General features: G+C 36.2%; 2 protein-coding genes across 2 annotated transcripts; both read left to right on the plus strand.

Annotated features, from left to right (window-relative positions):
* Nucleotides 1-2,716: 2,716 nt before the first annotated feature.
* On the plus strand, nucleotides 2,717-17,951 carry srp72 (signal recognition particle 72). The gene is made up of 18 exons (XM_073820131.1): nucleotides 2,717-2,840; nucleotides 3,294-3,414; nucleotides 3,689-3,812; nucleotides 5,139-5,282; nucleotides 5,365-5,476; nucleotides 7,464-7,495; nucleotides 7,622-7,746; nucleotides 10,980-11,037; nucleotides 11,302-11,433; nucleotides 11,531-11,659; nucleotides 11,730-11,802; nucleotides 11,891-11,955; nucleotides 12,504-12,599; nucleotides 12,682-12,863; nucleotides 14,839-14,976; nucleotides 15,300-15,337; nucleotides 15,410-15,569; nucleotides 17,241-17,951. The coding sequence occupies exons 1-18, from the start codon at nucleotides 2,741-2,743 to the stop codon at nucleotides 17,410-17,412; spliced, it is 2,001 nt and encodes a 666-aa protein (XP_073676232.1). The 5' UTR covers nucleotides 2,717-2,740; the 3' UTR covers nucleotides 17,413-17,951.
* A 2,435-nt stretch (nucleotides 17,952-20,386) lies between these two features.
* On the plus strand, nucleotides 20,387-26,618 carry LOC141288738 (ADP-ribosylation factor-like protein 9). The gene is made up of 4 exons (XM_073820908.1): nucleotides 20,387-21,025; nucleotides 22,048-22,216; nucleotides 22,824-22,999; nucleotides 25,980-26,618. The coding sequence occupies exons 1-4, from the start codon at nucleotides 20,819-20,821 to the stop codon at nucleotides 26,154-26,156; spliced, it is 729 nt and encodes a 242-aa protein (XP_073677009.1). The 5' UTR covers nucleotides 20,387-20,818; the 3' UTR covers nucleotides 26,157-26,618.
* Nucleotides 26,619-26,847: the final 229 nt, after the last annotated feature.

Genomic DNA, 26,847 nt, shown 5'->3' on the forward strand with positions numbered 1-26,847 from the left:
TTCTTAATGCATGGTTTTTCCTTCTGGAGCATCAGTGAGTGTTTGAAACTTCTGTAATAGTTGCATATGAGTCCCTCAGTTGTCCTCAGTGTGAAAAGATGGATCTCAAAATCATACAGTCATTGTTGGAAAGGGTTCAAATACACAAATTGGTGGGACCAGAAGGATTTTTCTGAAGAACAGCAGGCAGTTTAACTGTTCAGGACAAATAAGGGACTCGTGAACAACTATCAATAAAAAAAAAAAAAAAAAAACATACACTTTGTATGATCCCTCTTATTTTGGTTAAAAAAAATGAACATTTGGCAGATTCTGCAAGGTGTATGTAAACTTTTGACTCCAATTGTACATGTTTCACTGGTATATATACCATCAGCATCCAAATCACTTCTAGAAGAGCATATATTGTCCCATAACAGCTACTTTCAGACGTTCCTTTTAAAGAAAAGACTGTTCAATTAGTGGCCATATTTGCAATGCCTTCGGCTAATGCCTTCATTTTCAAAAATGAAAACTCTGTCTTTAATTACATTAACTCACCCGAATGTCGTTCCAAACCCGTAAGACCTTCGTTCATCTTCGGAACACAAATTAAGATATTTTTAATGAAATCCGAGAGCTTTCTGACTCTGCATAGACAGCAACACAACTAACACGTTCAAGACCCAGAAAGGTAGTAATAACATCCTTAAAATAGTACAATTGACATCACTGATTCAACCTTAATGTTATGAAGCTACGAGAATACTTTTTGTGTGAGAAGAAAACAAAAGAAATGACTTCATTCAACAATTTGACGTGCGTTCATGAGAGTACCATGAATGTGTTAAAAAATATCTTAATTTGTATTCCGAAGATGAACGAAAGTCTTACGGGTTTGGAACGACATGAGGGTGAGTAGTTAATGACAGAATTTTCATTTTTGGGTGAACTATCCCTTTAAATCTTGAAAAAGTGCCAGTTTGGCTCTTATGACAAACAGCCAAGTGCATATGTGAACTGCTTTGTATTGCCCTCTTGTGGTGCAAATTGAAAAACAGATTGTATGCCAACAATTCCAATATATTAGGAAGAACTGTTTTAAATTAAATAGAGAGAATATAATGGATTTTATGCATTGGACAGAATGAATTAGTCAGTTCAAGAAGCACCAAAAGAAAAAAAAATCAATTATTGTCAATAAAACAATTGTTAATATATTAAGAAATCGAATGTCAGATGCTAAATGGTGGCTTTTAAGAAAAAGCACAAAGGAAAACCAATGTAAAGCTGCAGAAATGTAGAGTAAACTGGTATCTGTTAGCAAAAAGGTCTGAAATGTTTGATGATCAGATGGTGACCTACATAACCTGACCACAAAAATACCGCCTTAGAATCTGACAAGTCAGTTCCTCAGTTTAGGTAGCTGATCTTTTGCAGATATGATAAAAGAGCACTAGAAATAGTTCTCTTTTAACCATAATCTTATGGTTTATTCACAGAGAAAGATAAGCAATTGTAGTCACAATGGGACCCTGAAGACTGCAAGTGGATTTTACATGCATTAATAAGAATGCTTTTTAATAGGTTGAAGTAATTTTTTGGGGGGATTTTTAACATTTTTGCTATTATATTTAATCACTTTTATGTTTTTCTTCTTATGGTTTCGGTTTCATTTTAGCATCCGTACAGTGACCTGCCCATGACCTGTTTAGACATCTGCTTTAGTAAAAATATAAAAGTCTTAATTCTTGGACCAGCATTAGTTCCTACAGTCCAAACAATAAGAGGATGCTATGATTCACGTCCTGTGATGATATTTAAATACGCCTCTACTGTGGCCAATTAATGCTGCATCCGTCAAGGCTTTATTTATGCCCAAAACGTATGAAAATGTATTTTTTTAAAACCTCAGAATGCTCAGATAGGTTCCGTTCACATAGATGAGAATAGAAGTTGTTTATGATTAGGTATTTTTCTTTGTTTGTCATGACGCATTTAAATAAAAAAATAAACACCCATCAGGTTGAAAAAGGAACAATGAGACGTTTTGAAGCTTTAAAAATACCGCCTCTAAATTTAGTTTAATCGTAAGCAATATGTTTACTAAGTACCACGTAATGTAATGGTTATTAATTGGGGGGCTTAATAATTTAGTACTGTTAAATTGATCAGTTCTATTATTTTAAACTTTTGTAATTGTAACAAAATACTAATTATTACATACAACGATAATAACACTGCAAAAAAATGCTTTTCTTATTTAGATTTTTGCCTTGTTTCCAGCCAATATGTCTAAAAATTCTTAAATCGGACTCAGCTTTTTCAAGACAAGCAAAAAAAATTGTCTTGTTTTCAGAAAGAAAAGTCTAAATTAAGTGACTTTTTGCTTAGAAAAAGCTAAAAATCTGCCAATAGTGTAAGCAAAATAATCTTATTTCAAGCAGAAATATTTGTTTTGGTTAGTCCATTGACAGATTATTTTGCTTGTTTTAATTTTGACTTTCTAAAAACAAGACATTCATTTTTTGCCGTGAATTTGAAAAAAAAAAAAAAAAAAAAAAGAACAAAATCATCAAAATATAAGACAAAAAGAAAAAAGGCAGTCGATATCCAAAATATTTTATCGAACATTTCTTTAAAATTAGGCTTTTATTCTGTCGTGTGTTTACGCTTCAGATTGCGGACTTTTATTGTGTCTTTGTCTTGCTGTGGGACTTTTATTCTGCCCCGGTGTCTGGTTCCGCTCATATGGCTGAAGATGGCGAGCGGATCGGGGCCCGTTTCTGCTCTCTGGACCGAAATCAACCGCTGCGGACAGAATGGCGACTTTACTAGAGCCCTGAAAGCTGTCAACAAAAGTAAAATAAAAACATCTTAATCATATTTTAATCCATATTTCTCTCACTACAGATAAAAACACTGTTTAGCTCCATGTCTCTCGTAGCATGTGTCTAACCTGCAGTGCAGTAGATTCGCTAATGTCTGTTTTCTACACAAATTTCAGATTTTATGAAGGCAAATAGGGTGTTTACTTCAATAATACAACTCATTATAGCGTTTTAAAGGTTGTCTTGGCAGTCCTCAAGACTTTCTGGAGGTTTGAGGGGTCTGTGCTTAGTGATTACGTGTCATATGAGGCTGGATTAAATGTAAACATACTGTCAAATGTCTGAATAGTATATTTATTATTAAAGATCTACAATTGCTAGTTTTTTTAAGTTTACTTTATTCGATTTAAAAATCAATATTAAAGATTTCACAATGATATTGTTGATTTTTTTTATTTACTAATTCTTTCTTACTTTTTGCAGTTCTTCATGAAAATAGGGATGATGTGACGGCACTGCGTTGTAAAATAGTCTGTCTGGTCCAAAATGGAGGTTTTAAAGAAGCCCTGAATGTCATAAACACTCACACTAAATCACTGACCAGGTAAGATTGTTACCCAGATTGCAGCTGTGTTTGTATACTAGTATTTTAAACAATGTATGTACATTCATTGCATTAAAATGCACTGCTTCTGTTTTATTCCACACCTTTTTTTTTTAACCAAAAAAAGTTGTTGTTGGCTAATTATCCCAAAAAAATGTAGTGAGGGACTCTTTGAAAAAATCATTAGAAATGGTATGTTATTTTATTCAGCTTTTTTCTGCATCTGTTTTCGATGTAATAAAAGCTTGTGTGTTGTTGTTTTGTGTCTCTGTAGTGATGTAATCGGGTTTGAGAAGGCCTACTGCGAATACCGTTTGAATAGGGTGGAGCAGGCTTTGAAAACTATCCAGGCAATCCCGGAGCAAACAGACAAACTCAAGGAGCTCTACGGCCAAGTGGTGAGAGTCGTGTAGTTTGATTAAATTCTGGGTCAATGAGTATGTCAGCAAAGGCATTTTAAGTTTTGCACTGCAGCCTAAGTCCGAAGTCTAAATGCACGCGTTGATGCAGTTGTTTGTGTAGCAGGGTCGGAAATTAATCAGGGCTTGTGGCAAAAATGCCACCAGAATAAACAAAAATGCCCTATAATTTCAAGACAAAGGGGCAAGTAAACAATGTGTTACGGCTGGCATTAAAATGAATAAAGTGTGTCAGTTCATGGAATTATATTTAGATTCGCTCACACTGCATCAGATTGTTTTTACATGCTATTTTGTGCAGCGTTGAGCCTTATAACCAATCAGTTTCGTTTCTTTTGAATTTAGGACTGCATTGGCCAATCAGAGGTGCTTAGATTAGTCGAGGCTGTAAATATAAGCTATGTAAGCCTGATTGCAAACAATTTCAAAAGTGATTTCCACATTTATATGAACTCACTTCAATTTATGACAATCTCACAAGGTTCCGTTGTAATCAATTGCAAATATAATGTCTTATTTACATCGTGTCTACCTGTGGTATTTAGCGAATTCTCACTGTCTCATGCTGTATATATTAGTTTATATTTTAATATTATTATATCTTTTATTAACCATTTGCACACACAAGCATTATCCGACTCTCCTCCTGACCGCAGATGCAGGTTTACAAGCCACTTTTCTCTGCGTTTTTCAGTCAGTTTCTTGCGTTTTCATCCTTATGAACAGCAAATTTTCATACACGATAGGAAGTGAAATTTCTAGGTTTGCATAAACAACTCAAAACATAGGCATTTCGAGTTTCTGCTAGTGATTCCTATGGAGAAAAATAACTTCCTGCCCTTCAGCTGCATTTTGCGCGTTATCAAAACCATGTGATTGCAAACACACTATTTAGTAGCTTCTGTGATTATAACAGGAGTTTTTGCATAACTTGTACTAGATATGGCAAACGTCATAGACTGACGTGTTTTTCTGTGAAGTTGGAATGTGACGTGCCCAAAACCCAAAAACGTTTTATATTGTTTTATATATCAGTATTCATAATCATTGTTATGACATAAAGAGCAATAATCTACAATAATGTTTTTTTGTCAGAATATCGGAGCCCCATGAGCACCTTTACATGTATAATTTGTATGCAATTTTAAACAGTCTATTGTTATTGAGAACAGTTTAAAATATTGATTAAAGTAATTCGGCAAATGTAAGTATTCGACAATAAAGACAAAATATGTGGTTTTTATAATAATAAGGTGAAGTATTGCCCCTTAATAAAAAAGGTTAATTTCTGACCTTGGTTTGTAGTTGTACAGACTGGAGCGGTATGACGAGTGTCTCGCCGTCTATAAAGACCTGATTAGAAACTCTCAGGACGATTATGAAGAGGAGAGGAAGACAAATCTGTCGGCTGTATTAGCGGCGCAGAGCACCTGGGAGAACACGTTGCCGGTGAGAAATGGACATGTTAATCTATGGAAATGTGTTGAAGTGGTTGCATCTTACATTTTTTCCATGTTTTGTTTGTATTCAGGAGGATCTTGGTTTACCGGAGAGCTCATATGAGCTGTGCTACAATGCTGCCTGCTGCCTGATTGGTCAAGGGCAGCTCAGCCAGGCCATGCAGAAACTGCAGAAGGCTGAAGGTCAGAGTTCATGCCTTTATTTTAGGGTTATAGCTGAGATTAGGTTTGTATTGGTTTAGAAACCTAATAGTCAACGCAGATAATGCGCATCTGTTATCATTAAAAGACTTGATATGCAAACTCCAAATATGTACAGTTTGGGCTTTTGGGAAGAAATTAATAGTTTTTATTTAGTAGGGATGGGTTAAATTAATCAAACGCGGCAGTAAAGACATTTATAATGTTACGGAATATTTTTATGGAAAGTAAATGATGGTTTTTTTTTTATTTACGGTTGAAGTCAAAAGTTTACATACACCTTGCAGAATCTGCCAAATGTTAATTATTTTAATAGAATCAGAGGGATCATACAAAATGCATGTTATTTTTTTATTTAGTGCTGACCTGAATAAGATATTTCACATAAAATGTTTACATGTAGTCCACAAGAGAAAATGATAATTAAATTTATAAAAATGACCCTGTTTAAAAGTTTACATACACTTGATTCTTAATACAGTGTTGTTACCTGAATGATCCACAGCTGTTTTTTTTTGTTTTGTTTAGTGATAGTTGTTCATGAGTCCCTTGTTTTTCCTGAACAGTTAAACTTCCTGCTGTTCTTCAGAAAAATCCTTCAGGTCCCACAAATTTTGGGGGTTTTCAGCATTTTTGTGTATTTGAACCCTTTCTATCAATGACTGTTTGATTTTGAGATCTATCTTTTCACACTGAGAACAACTGAGGGACTTGTATGCAACTATTACATAGGGTTTAAACACTCACTGATGCTTCAGAAGCAAAAGCAATACATTAACAGCCAGGGGTGAAAACTTTTAAACCCATAGAGAAATGTGTGTATTTTTCTTATTTTGACTAATTATTATATATTTTTTCATTTAGTACTGCCCTTCAGAAGCCACAGAAGATATTTACATGTTTCCCAGAAGACAAAATAAGTTAAACTTACCCTGGTCTTCAAATTCAAGTTTTCACCCCTTAGCTCTTAATGCATCGTGTTGCCTTCTGGAGCATCAGTGAATATTGAACCTTCTGTAATAGTTGCATATGAGTCCCTCAGTTGTCCTCAGTGTGAAAAGATGGATCTCAAAATCACACTCCATCATTGACTCCTGGAAAGGGTTCAAATACAAAAAATGCTAAAAAAACAAAAACAAAGAACTTGTGGAACCTGAAGTATTTTTCCAAAGAACAGTGGGCAGTTTAACTGTTCAAGACAAACAAGGGACTCATAAACCACTATCACTAAACAGAAAAAAACAACAACATGAATTTTGTATGATCTGGCTACAATGCTCAATTCTGCAAACTGTGTGCTAAATAATAGAAACCTTTTTTACAGAGCTTGAACACAAATAAGCATGAGTCCTTTTGAAAGCAGCTGCCCATCAGCCGGTATTGAAACAGTAATTCAAATAGAAAACCGCTATTTTAAATTGTAATAATATTTCACAATATTATCAAATAAATGTACTTAAATATGCAATGGGAAAATGCCTTCTTGTTGGAGACCATATCTCTACAACACGGAGAGGCCATGTGGGGTCTTAATATGGAATATGTTTTTAATCAACTGCTTCTCACATCCTGTGGGAGTGTGCTGAACTGCTGGGAAATCATCTTGTGCAATCCAAACCAGGCAGATTATTTACTGTCAGAACGGCCTCAGAGGGTGCATTACAGCTTTTGGTTTGGCTCATGAAATCTGTAGGCGGTAAAATGCTTCCTTTTTCTGTTTTTGTCAATGAACGAGCCAGTTAGCCTTAAATCTCTCATGCAAGTGTATGTAATACTTTGATTCTGTCACGCTAGTCATAGGCCACTAATTCTGCGCCAGCTTTTAAAAATTTAGCTTCTCGAGCCGCCCACGCGGTTTCACTTTGAGTCTCTCTGCAGCTCTTAAGAATAACATGTGTTGGCTGAGAAAAACATGAATGAGTCAATCAGTTTATTTTGTTTTAACCAATTGTTCTCTTTGTTTGCCCAGAGTTGTGCAGGAAGTCTTTGGCTGAGGACTCTGTGAGTAATTACTCCATGTTTGTAATCTGATGTGCTTGCAATACATGTACATTTTTGGGTTTTGCTAATGTAAGCATTATTTAATCTTAATAGGGATGTCATTGTGATTCATTGTGTATTATTTAGGATGTGACGGAGGAGGATGTAGATGCTGAACTGGCCATCATTCATTCTCAGATGGCTTATGTGATGCAGCTGCAGGGCAGAACCGAAGACGCTCTTCAACTCTACAATCAAGTCATTAAACTCAAGTATGTGTTACACGCTGCACATTTAAAGGGATAGTTCACCCAAAAATGAAAATTTTATGTTTATCTGCTTACCCCCAGGGCATCCAGGATGTAGGTAACCTTGTTTCTTCAGCAGAACACAAAGATTTTTAGCTCAAACCGTTGCAGTCTGTCAGTCATATAATGGCAGTCCATGGGACACATGTCTTTAGGAGTCAAAAAAACATACACAGACAAAACCAATTTAAACCCTGCGGTAGGGCTGGGCGATATGACGATATTATCGTATGTCGACGATGTTTTGTAAGTATAGCGATGTCGATGTGAACATCAGGGTTCAGACGATTATCGAAATTGTCGAGGGAAAAAAGATAAATGATAAACCTATTAAGTAGTTGCCAAACATTTTACATAGCCCCATAGTTACTATACAGGTATTTTTGCATGCAAGAATAAAATATTTTTTTAAAGTAGGATAGTTGGGTATCGAAAACGTATTTTTGGAAATTAAAGCTATTTTCGAAAAGCTGTTTTGGAAATCAGATCGCTAAGGTCAGGAATCGACTTACTTGTTCTAAAATAAAATTTCGATTTTGTTTCTTTATTTCTGTATGCGCATTTAATGTTATTTTAAAAGATTCAGCTGCAAGAAGACGAAAATAGAACTCACTCTTTTCTATGCTGCGCATGTCAAACTAAAAACCGCCTTTCATATTCACGAACACTGGACTGAGCTCTCTTTCTCGCGTTCTTGCACATTCGAATGGACAAATACACACAGAATTGTATCAAAATGTCCCATGAATAAAATCGGCTATGCCCTAAGTGAACGTAAAAAGTTGAGAAAGAAAACAAGGGTGTGTTGGATTCGTGTTTTGACATCAGCCGCTGCCGCCTGTCATTAATGTTACTCAAAAAACAAAAAAGAAAATTCCTCACTTATCTTGACTAAATCACTTTTGTAACCTCAGTCTGTATTTTATTTGCCTGTTGTTCGGCACTGACTATTATAATAGCAACGTGCATCTGTGAATGCGATTATTTCAGAGATGTGTTCGCAGGTCTTTTATTTTAATCTACAGTTTAATAAAACTTAAACAGAAAAAAGATAAATAGTAGCACTGCACATGTTTCTGAATATTTATTTAAACAGACTGTATAATGATGAAAAACATGATAGTTATACCAAATTCCTTCACAGCATACAGCGCACATAGTGCCCTATTTTAAAATATTTTTAAAACAGTGTATACAGTATAATTATATATAATTACGCTGAGATAGAGCACTATACATTTTTAATTAATTTGCAACAAAACTACAAAGTTTTCTTGCAAATGGATAAAGACAAATAGGCCTATAGTGCTTTCAGCTCACCCCCTCAACATGCACGCGTTTTAGTGATGCGCGCATGGCTGTTATATGCGCGGGCGTTGCGGATAATCCGCGGGTCTGGTGGGTCAGGTAATAAAAAAAATGCATTCTGATTATTTGCGGGTGGGTCGAGGGAAGATGAGAGAAATCAATAATGATGCAAATATTAACTAGCTACATTTTCTAAAATATGAAGCTGTTTTTAAATACTTTTTCATCAGGCAGACGATTTAATTTGTGTGTGTGTGTGTGTTTGTGCGCCTGTACGAAAAGTTGCAGTGACAGAAACGGTGGCATCCCAGCTAAAGTTTGAAGGGAGAGGGAGTTAAGTCTGTGTTAATGCTATTGAGTACGGTAATGCAGTGGTTTTCTCTAAAAACACCCAGTAAAGACAGTGATGTTGTCAGGACCGTGGCGCCGGTGATGATTTGATGATTGCACCTGATGCGCCCACATCCGCTCCATCCATATTTCGATTAATAAAATAAAAAAAAATCTAAAAACTGAAATGCGAAAAGGAAAAAAAAGAAATTTGAATTACTCATGCTTAACAAATTAAGCAGTTATTTTTATTTCGTTCTAAACGGACCAAAACAGACCTCCGAACTAGGCTACCAGAAAAAAAAGAAAAATACATTGCCGTTTCTGCTCAGAATTCGTTTTTAATTCCTGATTTAATCAATCATGATATATTTTAAATACATTATGGCCTGACTACAAGTTTGAAAACAATGCTACAGTTGTTATTATCAAGGAAATTAAACGTACAATAAAATTGTTTTATTATTTTTCCTCAACAGTTCTCCTCACAAAACGAAATTCATTTCAAACACAAATTTGATAACAGTGAAAATTATTAGCAACACCAACATAACAGCAAAGCTGATGTTCTCTGTTAGTTTAAGCAGTAAAACCAGCCTTTAGTAATTAAGGCTAAACTGAACATGGTGTTGAGTTTGCATGTCTGCAATGTAGGATATATTATCGGATATCGCGATATTTTCTCAGGCGATTATCGATAAGATTTTTTTTGCATATCGCCCAGCCCTACCCTGTGGCTTGTGACAATACATTGAGGTGTTAAGACACAAAATGATCGGTCTGTGCAAGAAACTGAACAGCATTTATATAATTTTTTACCTCTGATCCACCGCAAGTAAAAAAAGAGGTGAAAAAACGTATATAAATACTGTTCAGTTTCTTGTACACACTGTTCGTTTTTATTTTTGGGTGAACTCTCCCTTTAATATACTCAACTCAACATTTTTCATAATGAAAATGTACTCACCCTCAGGCCTACCAAGATGTAGATTAATTTGTTTCTTCCTCAGAACAGATTTGTAGATGTACAGAATGTAGCGTTGCATCACTTGCTCACCAATGATCCTCTGCAGTGAATGGGTGCCATCAGAATGAAAGTCCAAACAGCTGATAAAAACATCACAATCCGCAAGTAATTGACACCACTCCAGTCCAGTCCATCAATTAATGTCTTGTGAAGTGAAAAGCTGCATGTTTGTAAGAAACAAACCCATCATCAAGATGCTTTTAACTTTGAACGTTGAATCTTCTGTCCATAATATTACTTTCTTCAGTGAGTGAAAAGGTTGTCTTATCTGAATCAGAAGAGAAATATGCACAGATCAAGCACTGTTTAAGCTCTTTTTATCAGCTGTTTGGACTCTCATTCTGATGGCACCCATTCACTGCACAAGATCCACTGGTGAGCAAATGATAAACAAAATGTTAACGAGAAACAAACTCATCTACATCTTAGATGGCCTGAGGGTGAGTACATTACAAGTTTTTTATTTCTTCGGTGAAGTATAGCAAATAAATTCATGCTCTGATGATAATTTTGCATTTGTCTTTGCGTTCAGGCCATCTGATGTGGGTCTGCTGGCTGTGACTGCTAATAACATCATCACCATTAACAAGGTAAGTAGTATTAAACAAAAAGCTATCTCTCGTATTCTTCTTCCACATGCCTGAAGGGCCAATCATGTCAGCTGAATGATAAATGACACCCTTTTTAATGGAGAAATTTAGCATTAAATCACCTGCTCGCCAATGGATCCTCTGTAGTGAATGGGTGCCGTCAGAATGAGAGTCCAAACAGCTGATAAAAACATCACAGTAATTCACAAGTAATCCACACCACTCCAGTCAATGAATTAATCTCTGTGCTCTTTGATCCTCCAGGACCAAAATGTGTTTGACTCCAAGAAGAAGGTGAAACTGACCAGTGCTGATGGGGTTGAGCACAAGCTGGCCAAAAAACAGCTGCAGGCTATTGAGATCAACAAAGCCTTGTTGGCTATGTACACTAACCAGGTAAACACCCAGTTTGTGTTATACAATATACATTAAAATTATTATTATTTTTTTTTTTTTTGTGACCGGTTCTGACCTCTCGGTTGTCGTCCCACAGGCCGATCAGTGCAATAAGCTGTTGACAAGCCTGCAAGCCCAGAATCCTGGTCACCCCAGACCGGTTCTGATCCAGGTGGCCCAGCTCTGCCGAGAAAAGCAGCACAACAAAGCCATAGAGCTCTTGCAGGTACTTTGCCTTCCTTACTCTTTCATTTCTTATTCTGTGGCGATCTATAATCGTTTTCGTCTCTCTGTAGCGCTTTTCAGATAAGCACCTCGAAAGCGCTTCTGGAATCAAACTCACCATGGCACAACTCTACCTGACGCAAGGTACGAATACAAACCAATCACGCTTAAAGAAAGCAGACTGCACTTATAAGGATTTTTGAGGTGTTATTTATATGTATGCCTCCAACAGGTCATGTGACCAAAGCCTGTGACATCCTGAAGTCGATAGAAGAGTTTAAACACAAACCAGGAATGGTGAGATTGCATGTGCTTTTGAAAAAAATATAACACAGAAAAAAATATAATATTGTGACAACATAATTGGAATTTAAAATGCTAGTTTTCTATTTTAATATACTTTAAAATAGAATTTATTCCTGTGATCAAAACTAAATTTTCAGCATCATCACTCCAGTCGTCAGTGTCACATGATCCTTCAGAAATCATTCTAATATGCTCACTTTTTATCGCAATTTTGGAAACAGTTGTGCTGCTTAATATTTTTTGTGATCCTTTTTTCAGGATTCTTTTATGAATAAAATGTTAAAAAGAACAGCATTTATTTAAAAGAAATAAATATATATATAATATATACAGTACCATTAATTGATAAAAAGTGATCTTTGTTTAATAAAATCTGCATATTAGAATGATTTCTGAAGGATCATGTGACACTGTGTTTTTAATCATATAAAGCAGCCTTAAGCAGAAGAGATGTCTTTAAAAAACATAAAATCTTTCTGATCCCAAACTTTTGAATGACAGTGTATATATGTATATAAAATGTAATTATTTTTTAATAGATTTCTGCTCTGGTCACGATGTACACGCATGAAGAGGACATTGACAGCGCGATTGACGTCTTCACTCAAGCGATCCAGTATTATCAGTCAGAGCAGGTAAACTAGAGTGATGGTGATTCACTGAGACTTTATTAGCTCAGGACTGCATAATTATATTTTTATCTCAATCTACTTTCAGCCGGGCTCTGCGATCCACCTCTCTCTGGTACGTGAAGCTGCTAACTACAAGCTGAAATACGGCCGTAAGAAAGAGGCCACCAGTGATCTGGAGCAGCTGTGGAAACAAAACACGAATGACATCCACACGCTGGCCCAGCTCATCTCTGCATACTCGCTCGTGGATCAAGACAAGGCCAAAGCGTATCCTCAAACATTTTGGTTTTGTATAGCAATATCACTCGAATCTCAGCAGCAAGGTCATAGGTTTCATTCTGTGAGCTATAAAGACGTTTGAGCTACTTCATTTAAGGTTACTGATTGTAAATGTACTTTACTTTGGAAAAGGACTGAAAAACCCTTGAAATGTCAATTTTCCTGAATAGGTACTTAACATTGTATCTAAGAAAGTGTGTAACTTTTTACAATAAGCACAAAATCCACCCTAATCAAACACACCTAAAGCAGCCAGTCAAGCTCCTCAAGACGTCTTGAAAATTGTAGGCAGGTGTGCTGAAGATGGTTGAAAATAAACTTTCCAGGAGAGTGGGTCCCCAAGAACAGGGTTGATGACCTCTGAGTTAAACTATTGCATTGCAAAATGATTCACCCTTTTGAAGTGCTCCAATAGGAAAGGAAAGGAGGTGACATGTGGCCAAAAATGGTGACCCATACTAGGAATTTGTGTTCTGTATTTAACCCATCCAATTGCACACACACACACAGTAGTGAACACACACCCGGAGCAGAGGGCAGCCATTGCTGCGGTGCCCAGGGAGCAGTTGGGGGATCGGTGCCTTGCTCAAGGGACTCACCTCAGTCGTGGTATTGAGGGTGAAGAGAGTGCTGTACATTCACTCCCCCCACCTACAATCGCTGCCGGACCTGAGACTCGAACCTGCAACCTTTGGGTTACAAGTCCGACTCTCTAACCATTGGACCTTGTATCACAAATCATTTGATTCAGATAAGCACTTCAAATAGCGTATTGTGAATCATTTGATTCGGATCGGGGCTTTAAATGGCGTATTGTGGATCATTTGATTCGGATCGGGGCTTCAAATGGCGTATTGTGGATCATTTGATTCGGATCGGGGCTTCAAATGGCGTATTGTGGATCATTTGATTCGGATCGGGGCTTCAAATGGCGTATTGTGGATCATTTGATTCGGATCGGGGCTTCAAATGGCGTATTGTGGATCATTTGATTCGGATCGGGGCTTCAAATGGCGTATTGTGGATCATTTGATTCGGATCGGGGCTTCAAATGGCGTATTGTGGATCATTTGATTCGGATCGGGGCTTCAAATGGCGTATTGTGGATCATTTGATTCGGATCGGGGCTTCAAATGGCGTATTGTGGATCATTTGATTCGGATCGGGGCTTCAAATGGCGTATTGTGGATCATTTGATTCGGATCGGGGCTTCAAATGGGGGTATTGCAGGGTTCCTCAAATCTTGCCCTGGAGGGCAAATGCAGTTTAGCTCCAACCCAGATCGAACTCACCTACCTGTGATTTTTCTAATAATCCTAAAGACACTGATTGGAAAGCTCAGGTGTGTCTGATTAGGGTTAGATCTAAACTTTTCAGGAAAGTGGATCTCATGGGCCAGATTTGAGGATCCCTGGCATATTGCGTATCATTTGATTTAGATCAGGACGCATATTGCAAATTATTTAATCAAGATCGGAACAGGTTTGTGAATCATTTCGCGAATTGAATGATTCAGATCAAATTCTTTTTCAAATTCAATTTACGATACATGAAGTTCTGATCTAAGTTAAATGATTTGTGATCTGTGTTCCAAAGTTTTATGCTCAGAACAACCAAATTTCAGATCAGGACTCATTTGATCAAGATCAAAAATGAATTTGTGAATCATTAAGCGAATTGAATGATTTAAATCAAATGATGTGCGATATGTGAAGTTCCAATCTAAGTCAAATGATTCGCGCTCCGTGCTCCAGGTCCAGGTTTTATTTATTTGTCTTTATTTAGAATTTGAAATAGTAGACATTGTTTGATAAGTGAGATCTCTGATTGAAGTACTTGAAAATCAAATCAAATCCTTAAATCCTGGAAATTAATTTAACATTATCGAAATCTGGGACTCACAATGCTGTGTTCTTGCACTATATTCACTATATTTTTTTCCTGAGCGCTTGGTTTTATTCAGTCTGAGTAAGCATCTGCCTTCTCCGGACACCATGTCCTTCAAAGTGGACGTTGATGAACTGGAGAACTCACACGGAGCCACGTATATCAGGAAGAAAGCTGCCAAAGTCGTGGGCGAAAGCCAGCCTAAAGAACAGGGGTAACATACACCTTCATTTTAAACCTATTTTACATTTCAGACTGAATCCAGTTGATCAGTACAGTGAATGTAATGATGTGTGTGCCCTTAATAGTCTACATCAGAGTTTTCTAAATAAGTGCATCTATAAAAATTAAACACTAAAATATTTTAAGTTTAGTCTGTACACCTTGACCATTAACAAACATCAGAAAACCTAATGTTTTAAATACTCTCAAGGGGACTATTTTAGGTCTAAGGGGTTCCGTCAAAACATTTTGTAATTTCTAGCTTGTATTTACTGTCCCCTTGTTCATTAAACACCATTGTTCTTTTTATTTCAGTCCAGAAGATGTTAAAAAGAAGAAGAAAAAGAAGAAAGGTATGTGTGCTATTGATCTAGCATTTTATTTGCACTGGCAAGATACAAAGTTGTTCATATTTTTGTGCTCAGGTAAACTGCCCAAGAACTACGACCCCAAATCGACCCCCGACCCGGAGCGCTGGCTGCCGATGCGAGAGCGGTCGTACTACCGCGGTAAGAAGAAGGGCAAGAAGAAGGAGCAGGTCGGCCGCGGCACACAGGGAGCAACATCTGGAGCGTGTGCAGAGCTGTAAGTTTACCATACTATGTAGTATGAAGTGTTATTTTAGTATCTGATTGTAGTTTATATTAATTTTTTAATCAGTTTTTAGTTTTGTTTTTTTTAGTACAGACCAAAAGTTTGGACACACGAATGAGAAGGTGTGTCCAAACTTTTGGTCTGTACTGTACATTCACTCACAAGACACTGCACTTATTCGCAATCACAAAAGTACATTATTTGCATGTGATTTAAAACCTTGCTGGTTAAAGTTATTTTGCACGCTAAAAGCCTGTCAAACAGTGCCTGATTACAGAACTAAGCATTTTTTTTGCATCTGATTCGCCAATACTGTCAAAAACACACAAGGATTACATATAAACACGGCTGGTTATGTATAAAGTGAAAGTAAACAGTTGAGAAAAAAACGGACCCGCGCATGTAGATATTAGATGCATGCAGCTCTTAAAGCGACAGAACTAAACATGCTGCTGATTGTCATTAAAGGGACAGTTCACCAAAAACATACTCAGATTGTGTCCCAAACCTCTATTAAATACACCTACTTTACCTGAAAATTTAAGTTTGTTTTATTTGTACATTATGTGTGTTTGTAACATGTAGTATCTTTGTTCTTATTTTTTTTTTAATAACAAAGACTTAAAATGACAAAGATTTTTATTTTCGCCCAATATTCTTTTTATTTTTAATTTTAAAATGGGGAAATTAGTTTGGCTGTGCTGCTCAGACAACTTGCAAAATAGTAAAACCAACATGACAAATAATTGTGATAAAATCGTGAATGGTGATATTTAAAAAAAAAAAAAAAAAATTGTGATATGATATTTTTGCCTATTCGCCCACCCCTAGTTTAAGCTTTAGTTGGTTTTAGATTTTATTTATTTATTTTTTTAAACCTCTGAAGTTTTTATCAGTCTTTATTTTAGTGCATTAGCACATCAACTCAATTAAAATGAGACATTTTGACTGGTAAGCTAGATGAAATAAAACTTTCATTTTACGTTAAAAGGATTAGTTCACTCCAGAATTAAATTTCCGGATAATTTACTCACCCCTATTATCCAAGATGTTAATGTCTTGAAAAAAAAAAAATCCATATTTTTTTCTCCATATAGTGGAATTCAATGGGGATCAATGAGTTGAAGGTCTCAGTGCAGCTTCAAAGGGCTCTGCATGAGGAATAAGGGTCTTATCTAGCGAAACAATCGGTCATTTTTTTAAAAAACAAAAAAAAACAAATTAATATACATTTTAACCACAAATGCTCATCTTACACTATCTTGACTTCACGCATTATGTAATCATGTTGGAAAGGTCACACATGGTTAGTTCTTCGTCTGTGTACTTTGGTTCAAAAAGGTAGTGTAGGGTAAAAAAAACTCATTTTCTCCAACTTTAACATCGTCTGATATTGTTGTTTACCTTTTTTGTTTTACCAATTTGGACCTTTATTTTGCTGATCTCCATTGAAGTCCACTATGGAGAAAAATTCTGAAATGTTTTCCTCAAAAGCCTTAATTTCTTTTCGACTGAAGAAAGACAGACTTTAATATTGTAGATGACATGGGTGTGAGTAAACTAACAGGACATTTTTATTCTGGTGAAGTGGAGTAATCCTTTATTTATTTAATGAACCAGAAGCATCATCAGAACCACTTTTGGTGTTTGCTTTTTTTTCAGTGACGCCAGTAAAACCGCCAGCAGTCCGCCCACCTCTCCTCGACCCGGCTCAGGAACAGGCACCGCCACGAGCAACGTGGTTCCCCCGCGACAACAGAAACCTGCTGCAGCCGGAGCCTCTCGCAAAAAGGCACCGCCGAAGAAGAAGAAAGGAGCGAAGGGAGGATGGTAGTTAGAGACAGACAAAACAAAACGATTTCATCTCAAATTCGGTTTGCTTGGTTATGAAACACTGAGAAAGAGCTGTAATAGTAAAGACGCCACCCGCTCTAGTGGCCCGGCAGATGAATTGCAAAAGTTTCGGTCCTTAAATTCTGACGGATGATGTCATTTTTGAACGTCAAAGTGTGAGCGCCGCTGTCGTATGGAATAATCGGGAATCCGTTGTTAATGATTTTTTTTTTGTAACCACCACTGTGTACACGCATTACTATCAATGTTAACGAGTCTGGGGCATTTCTCTTTTGTTTTGTTTTCATTTTTTTCCCCTCCCTCCTATGTTCTGGACCTGGATGATTTCTGTTTATCTTTTGTCCCTGCTTAATACATGAATGCTTAATAAAGCAACTTTGTGTCACAATAGAGGCTTATGCAAAGCTGAGATATTTATTTTTTAAATCCAGTGCTCAACCCTGATTATTTTGAACAAACTCTCCTCAGAAACAGATCTCCAGTGTTATGTCTTAATAAAGAGATTCCTGGAAAAACCAATTAACTCTTGAGTGTCTTGCTATTTCTTATTTAAACTCTTAAAGATCTCTTGCATAATTGTGAAGTAAGTGTAATTGTTTAACCATTAAGGTGCAATGAAACGCACATATTTTGAAATATAAAGCTAATATCTTTTAAAGCAGTAATTAATACTGCTTGTATGTATCCTTACCACCTTTACTTTAGTTTGTCAAAATATTGTGCCCTTTCCTGCTTACTCTCTATAGGATTGATAAGCAGAACAAACGTATTCAGTAGGACATTAACCATGCAATACATGCTGTTGTATACATCCAAGTAACTGACCAAACGTGACCTACACTCTTAAAAATAAAGGTGCTTTAAAAGGTTGTTCACAGCAATGCCATAGAAGAACCATTTTTTTGTTCCACAAAGAACCATCTCTTTCTTACATTTATTAAATCGAAAGAACCCTCTTTCGCCACAAAGAACCTTTTGTGAAACAGGTTCTTCAGATGTTAAAGTTTCTTTATGGAACCATTTAGGCAAAAAAAGGTTCTTCTATGGCATCGTGAAGCACCTTTCTTTTTGAGAGTGTAAGTTCAAACCCTCTGTAGTTTTATTCTTATTTACTTGGAAGCTTTTTTTGCAGAAGGGTTTTGTTCATATATCAACAGCTGGATTTATGTAAAATGTTAATCCCCCTTCTTCTGGCTATTGACAGAATTTTCTGATTTATGGAATGATAAGGAAATTTGATTTCCTTTTAAACTAATATGACAACAGAACAAAACAAGTCGATGTGTTCTGATTTCTGAAAATGCATCCCAGTGTGAGCAAATTTAATTAGATAAAGCATTTGCATTTGTAACAATATTTCACAAAATGTTTAATGTAACGCAATTTTTTTTAAAAGATTTATTACGTGCATAAAAAAAAACAGTTCTACTTGCTTAATCTATACCTTTGTATTTGCGACAAAAAATGCATTGTGCAGCTAAGATTTTGATAGATTGTTTTAGTCTGGATTATTGTCATTGTACTCATTTCATACTGAACAGCAAGAACAGTACAATTTTAAATATTTTTTGTTATTTAAAATAACTGCTTTCTATTTGAATATATTTTAAAATGTAATTTATTCCTGTGATGCAAACCTGAATTTTCAGCATCATTTCAGCACCCCAGTCTTCAGTGTCACACGATCCTTTCAGAAATCATTCTAATATGCTGGTTTACTGTCCAAGAAACATTTTTTTTTTATTATCATCAATATTTAAAACAGTTCAGTACATTTTTTACAGGATTCTTTAATGAATAGAAAAATTCAAAGATCTGCATTTATCTGAAATAAATAGCTTTTGCAACATTATACAATTTTTGGTCAAGAAATGATAGAAATTAATACTTTCATTTAGCAAGGATGCTTTAAATTGTTCAAAACTGATGATTAAGTCATTTAATGTTACAAAAGATTTCTAATTTGGATAAATGCTGTTCTTCTGAACTTTGTATTCATGAAAGAAACCTGAAAAAACCTACTCAGCTGTTTTTAACATAATAATAATAATAATAATAATAATAATAATAGTAATAATAATAATAATAATAAATGTTTTTGAGCAGTGAATCAGAATATTAAAATGATTTCTGAAAGACCAAGTGACTGGAGTAATGATGCTAAAAAAAAATCAGCTTTGAAATCGCAGGAATAAACTACATTTTAAAATATATTCAAATAGAAAACAGTAATTGAAATAATAAAAAAATATTTCCAAATTTTACAGCTTTTGCTGTACTTTGGATCAAGTAAATGCAGGCTTGCTGAGCAGAAGAGACTTCTTTAAAAAACATTAAAAATCGTACTGTTCAAAAACGTTGGACTGGTAGTGTATTTAACATTTTTCCAAAGTATGATCTGTCTAGAATAGATTGATTTTATTTATAGATCATATATGTGACCCTGGACCACAAAACTAGTCTTAAATAGCACGGGTATATTTGTAGCAATAGCCAACAATATGGATCAAATTTTTTTTTTTTTAATCTTATGCCAAAAATTAACAGGATATTAAGTAAAGATAATGTTCCATTAAGATATTTAGTAAATTCCCTCTCTTAAAACTAAATTTTGATTAGAAATATGCTTTGCTGAGAACTTACTTTGGACAACTTTAAAAGTGATTTTCTCAATATTTAGATTTTTTTGCACCCTCAGATTCCAGATTTTGAAACAGCTGTATCTCGGCCAAATATAGTCCTATCCTAACAGACCATACAACAGTTGAAAGCTTATTTATTCCACTTTCAGTATAAGATAATGTATAAATCTCAATTTAGAAGAATTGACCCTCATGACTGGTTTTGTGGTCCAGGGTCACATATTTCTCCAGCAGGCGGCGCTGCCGCAAAGCATTAATGAATTGGCGGTGTGTTCGCGCGCCCTCTGCTGGAACTGTGGCGCATTACCTGAATCAAACATGTCACCGACGAGTGTGCGCCTTTAAATTAAAAAGACCGCAGGTTAGTTTATCTCGGGAGATTATTTGAGCTTTGACTCCCCGCTGGTTTAACTCCAGATCCAAATCTCTCGCGGTCTGTCGTGATTACCTCACATCTCACGAGACCGCCGCTTTTGTTGTTGATCTCCAGGAAACGCAAACGCTCGGGTTACACCTTTTCCGTTTTTGCGGGGATGGCGAAAAACTTCATTTAGCGCTTTTATAATTCTGCAAGAATAATTGTTTTTTCGCTCGAGTTATTTCCACTCACCGGAAATATCGAGAGTTTCTAATCCACTTGTGGAGCCGCGGCGAGGCCTGTATGTGGCGCATCATGTCCGTCTGCGTGTAGAAAAAAAGTATCGCATCTGTTTACATTTTAACTTGCACGAATTTAGCGTAAACATGCCTGGTGCGCGCGAGATCGGGTTGGTGGGCGCCGCGCTCGCGCTTACGGGAGGAGTCGCGTGCGCGGTGTGTTATTTGATGAGTAAAACACAAGAGCCCAAGAAAAAAGTGAAAGAAGAGCTGAATGAGGACGGGAGCGGCAAAGAGCATGTGCATAAAGCGACCAAGACCGAAACTGCACCAAAAACGCCCATAATATCAGAGGTTAGTGGGTTTTGATCCAGTTTTTTCCTCTTGGACATTCATTTATCCCTGTGTTTGGGTTATACGTCAGGCCTCAAAGCAGAAAATCTGCTGAAATTAAAATAAGAGTCAGTTTACAGTGACAAGAGGTGATTGAAATGTCATTAATAAATATGATTATAATATTTAATACTTAACAAATGCTTAATGAATCATGCTCATAAATATCCTCATAAATAGTAATAAATAGCAATTCTTATTATTATATAATACCAATTCTTAAAGTTGGTGGAAGTAATTAAAAATGTCATGCAACTGTAATATTTTTATATTTAAGATACTGTAATTACATGCAAATAAATAGTCCCATATAGTATTATGCAACTTTGATTCATGTTTGATTTGTTAACATTATAATTTAGTTTAATATTGTGCAACTTTAAGTATTTTGTGTGCATATATATATATATATATATATATATATATATATATATACATTTTTAACAGTAATGTTTATTGTTTTTTAAATTCGTCTTTTCTGCTCACCAAGCCTGCTCAAAAACAGTAAATATTTGAAGTATTTTTACTATTTAAAACTGTTTTGTATTTGAATTATATTTTAAAATGTAATTTATTCTTGTGATTTAGAAGCTGAATTTTTAGCATCATTACTCCAGTCACATGAGCCTTCAGAAATCATTCTAATATTCTGATTTGCTGCTCAAAAAAATATGATCACAGGAATAAATTATATTTTAAAATATATTCAAATAGAAAGCAGTTTTTTTTATTAGTAAAAATATTGATGTATTTTAAATCAAATAAACACAGGCTTGGTGAGCAGAACAGACTTATTTTAAAAAAAAAAAAATCTTACTGTTCAAAAATTTTGACTTTTTGATTTATTGTAAGGACCTCTAGTAGTTTAATCCGTCTCTTCCTGTGTGACTTGTGAAGCAGCTTTACTCTCCCATCAAGCTGTGATTTCAGTAAAGTAGCCAAAATGGTGATAAAATGTCATGCTTGTTCCCCATGTTGTGCAGCCCAGGACAGCAGGTACTCAGGTGCTGGTTTTGGGTCTGGACGGGGCTGGAAAGACTAGTTTACTGCACTGTTTCGCCACAGGCAGCCTGGAACAAGACGTGAGTCCAACCCAGGGCTTCAACGCCGTCTCCATCAACAAGGAAGAGCTTCAGATCGAGTTCCTAGAGAGTAAATACAGCTCATTTACACACACATACAATGATTACTGTAGATCAAACAACAGCATGGTGCTTGCACACCAAACTCATGGCTTTGAATCGACAGATCAAATAAATGCACGCTTTTTTCAGCATTTTTGTGTATTTGAATCCTTTCCAACAATGACTGTATGATTTTGAGACCCATCTTTTCACACTGAGGACAACTGAGGGACTCATATGCTACTATTACAGAGGGTTAAAATGCTCACTGATGCTTCAGAAGGAAACATGATGCATTAAGAGCTGGGGGTGAAAACTTTTGAACAGAATGAAGATGTGTACATTTTTCTTATTTTGCCTAAATATATTTTTTCATTTAGTGCTGCCCTTCAGAAGCTACAGACGATACTTACATGTTTCCCAGAAGACAAAATACATTAAATTTACCCTGATTTTCAAATTTGAAAAGTTTTTACCCCCTGGCTCTTAATGCATTGTGTTCTGAAGCATCAGTGAGTGTTTGAACCTTCTGCAATAGTTGCATACGAGTCCCTCAGAGTCCCATTTTGCAGATTCTGCAAGGTGTATGTGAACTTTTGACCTCAACTGTATCTTTTGTTTCCTCTTTAATGCAGTTGGAGGTACGGAGAAGCTGCGCGATTACTGGCGGATGTATCTGTGTAAAGCGCGTGTGATGGTGTTTGTCGTGGACTCGTCTGACCCCGAGCGATTCCCTCTGGCTAAACGTCTCCTGCACCAGCTCCTGTCGTCTGACCCCTGCCTGCCTCTTGTGCTGCTTGCCAACAAGCAGGTGAGAGCGTCTGCTGCAGCGCTTTGTAATCCTCTCTCAGCACGATCCGTCTGATAGAGTGTGTGTCAGGACCATCTGGACGGTCAGACGTGAGGTTAAGGTGCTGAGGCAGTGTGGCTTTTCCTGTTGACGCACCAAATGTTCTTGCAAACACATCTGGTGTGGCAGACGGGCCTTAAAGTCAACATGAAACCAAACTGGCACAAGTGGTTAGGGGTGTGTGATATTGGGAAAAAAAGTACTCAAGATGTAGATGAGTTTGTTTCTTCATAGGAACAGATTTGGATAAATTTAGCATTAAGTCACTTTCTCACCAATGGATTCTCTGTAGTTAATGGGTGCCGTCAGAATGAGAGTCCAAACTGCTGCTAAAAACATCACAATAATCCACACCACTACTACAGTTCAGATCAGTTAACGTCTTGTGAAGCGAAAAGCTGCGTGTTTGTAAGAAATAAATCCATCATTAAGATGTTTTCAACTTAAAAACGTGCCTTCTGGCTGTGAGTCTATAATCCTTAATAATACTTCCTCCAGTGAAATATGGATATAAACGAAAACAATATATTGAACTTTGGGGTGATTCTAATTATTAAGGCCTGTTTTTGCAAAGTGGTTGACAAAGCTTCTACATTGTTAAAGGGAACCCCAGCTATTAAGACTTGTATGGCTTACAGGGTTTGTACAAGGTGCTTAAAGTGCTTGAATTTGACCTTTTGAAATTAAAGGCCTGGACTAACTATGAACTATTTAACTATTAAAAAACAACTTTTCAGTTTATGTCATAAAAACTAGCGAGCTAAACCAGTAGTAGTACTGACAGTATCATGTAAACATGGCTAAAGATGCAAAAAGAAGAACAGATAAACTGAAATGTTGTGTAAAAATGGCTGAAAACGTAAAAAGAGGAACAGAAGAACTGAATCAATTGAGTCATTCACATTGGAATATCTTAGATTGATTGGAATCTCTCCGATCATCTGATTTAGATTGGAACTTCGTGAATCATTTGATTCAGATCAGGACTTCAAATTGCATATCGTCAATCCTTTGATTTTAGATCAGGATTTAGATTGAAATTTCGGAGCAGGTTTGTGAATCATTTGATTTAGATCAGGACTTCAAATTGCATATCACAAATCATTTGATTTAGATTGGAACTTTGTGAATCATTTGATTCAGATCAGGACTTCAAATTGCGTATTGTCAATCTTTTGATTTAGATCAGGACTTCGGAGTGGGTTCGCAAATCATTTGATTTAGATTGGAACTTCACAAATCATTTGATTCAGATCGGGACTTCAAATTGCGTATTGTCAATCTTTTGATTTAGATCAGTCTGTCGGAGCGGGTTCGCAAATCATTTGGTTTAGATCGGGACTTCAAATCGTGGATCACAAATCATTTGATTTAGATTGGAACTTTGTTAATAATTTGATTCAGATCAAGACTTCAGATCACATATGGTCAATCCTTTGATTTAGATCAGGACTTCAGAGTGGGATCGCGAATAATTTGATTTAGATTGGAACTTCACAAATCATTTGATTCAGATCGGGACTTCAAATTGCGTATTGTCAATCCTTTGATTTTAGATTAGGACTTCGTTTGATTTAGATTGGAATTTCGGAGCAGGTTCGTGAATGATTTGATTTAGATCAGGACTTCAAATCGCGTATCATAAACCATTTAATTTAGATTGGAAGTTAGCGAATTATTTAATTCAGATCAGGACTTCTGAGTGGGTTCGCGAATCATTTGATTTAGATCGGGACTTCAAATCACATATCGTCAATCCTTTGATTTTTAGATCATGACTTCGGAGCAGGTTTGCAAATCGTTTGATTTAGGTTGGAATTTCGAAGCAGGTTCATGAATCATTTGATTTAGATGGGGACTTCAAAATCACATATCGCAAATCATTTAATTCAGATTGGAACTTCAAATCGCATATCGCAAATCATTTGATTTAGATCGGAATTTTAAATCAACTTTTTACACCTTAGATGACACAAAAATGTACTGCTTGAAAAGACCTGGAATGCCTCGTACTGAAATATGTAGTAGAAAACCCATGAAAGATTTATGTTATTTTAAAAAAGTACAAATCGTTTTATACATATTTTGGACTATGAGGGGGTGCCATTATTTAGATGACATTAAATAGTTCGACTCAATGAGATACTGGCACTACCTGTTGCTATTTTTCCTGCAACAAAACTTGGAAAATAAAATACTTGTATGATGACCACAGCTACTGAAAGATCTTACAGGTTGCGATATAAGCATAGTCTTAAACCAAATGCCGTACCATCAATTTTTCCCCACAAGGAGTCTAAACACCCCTGATATCAAGTAAAATCCTTGCTGAGAATCTCCTACAGTGGCTGTTGTCATGACAAGCGTCGGCATGTTCACATCCTGCCAGGATGGCATCTAGCGTTTCTTGTCTCTGCCGTTTGTAAACTCTTTTAGTAGCTGTGGACGACTAAAAGCCTCAAAGGCATCAGGACTAAAGTGGAGAGATCAAAGACGCAGGTCTTTAAAAAGTTTTATTCATCCACAGGCATCTTCCCATTTTTTTCTCCTTTTCTTATCGCTAAGAAAGCAGTGAAGACTTACATCGCTTCTCTTGTTGCCCTTTGACCGAAAATTATGACCAAAAGCCTCACAATGTGGCCATCATATCATAACTTTATTTTCCGAATATTGTTGCGGTAAAAATACCAACAGCTAGTGCTAGTAGCTCACAGAGTGCAGCCATTTCACTTCATCAAAAATAACGGCGCCCCACATAGTTCAAAATATGTATAAAAGTTAGAGACATATTATATTAAGCTTTACAAGTCTTAAAAACAGTAATTACATTATTTTTGTAGACAATACATATTGTATGTTTACATGTACATAGTGCATGTTTTTCTGTTTTTGGAAACGGTACTATGTCAGGATCTTACACATGCTTCGCTTTCTCACACAGGACGTCTCCGGAGCCCGTGGGATCACTGATCTTTACGAGGCGCTGGATTTGGGTAATGTTGGCGACGGGCACCGGCTCAGTGTGATTGGTACTCGGGTGAAGAAGGGAAAGTCTGAGGCCAACGCCGGTGTGCAAGATGCTCGTGACCTCATCATAGAGATGATGTCAGACGAATGACCACCAACTGTGTGTCTTAAAGTTATTTAGGGCTTTACAGTCACCAAAGAGTCTTTAAACCAAGCGACAACACAACAGCCTGTTTTTGTAGAAGAGAGACTAGTTGAAATAGTTTTAAAGACGCTAAAACATTATGATTGCTTAAATTGAGAACGAAAACGGAGCATTTTGATGCCAAAGATGATCATGTTTTTCAGTGTATTGCTGCTTGTGTATTATGGGATGTTTGATTACGAGTTTAAAGCCTGTGTGTTTGTGCTAGATGATCAGATGCTGTAATCGGTTTATAATGTAACTTGCTGACTCATCAGTAAGAATAGTCTATGATTCAAATGTCTGTATATTAATTTTGTAACTTGACCTTTCTGTCTTTAAACATTTTTTTAATGCCAGAAATCAAGTGAAGATTTGATCAAGTTGGTGATGGTCTTTTGATAAGCATTAAATATTAATTGAAATGAAGGAATGTGTGTCAATTTTGTAACAAAATCCCCTCGTGTTAGTTTTTAGCCTCAGTGACGTCATTTTTAGAATCTAGAATTGCTGGAATCTTATTTCCTGTTGCGTTCATGATGTCATGGTCTGTTAGTTCAGCTCTTCTTTGATGACAGAGCGAGACCATGTGACTTTGGTTGCCGTAGTAACAGCTTCCTTAGCAACACTGTCTGTGACATTCAGTAAGCTTTTAGTT

This window comes from Garra rufa, chromosome 16 (assembly GCF_049309525.1).
Source record: "Garra rufa chromosome 16, GarRuf1.0, whole genome shotgun sequence".
In the NCBI taxonomy this organism is placed as follows: Eukaryota; Metazoa; Chordata; class Actinopteri; order Cypriniformes; family Cyprinidae; genus Garra; species Garra rufa.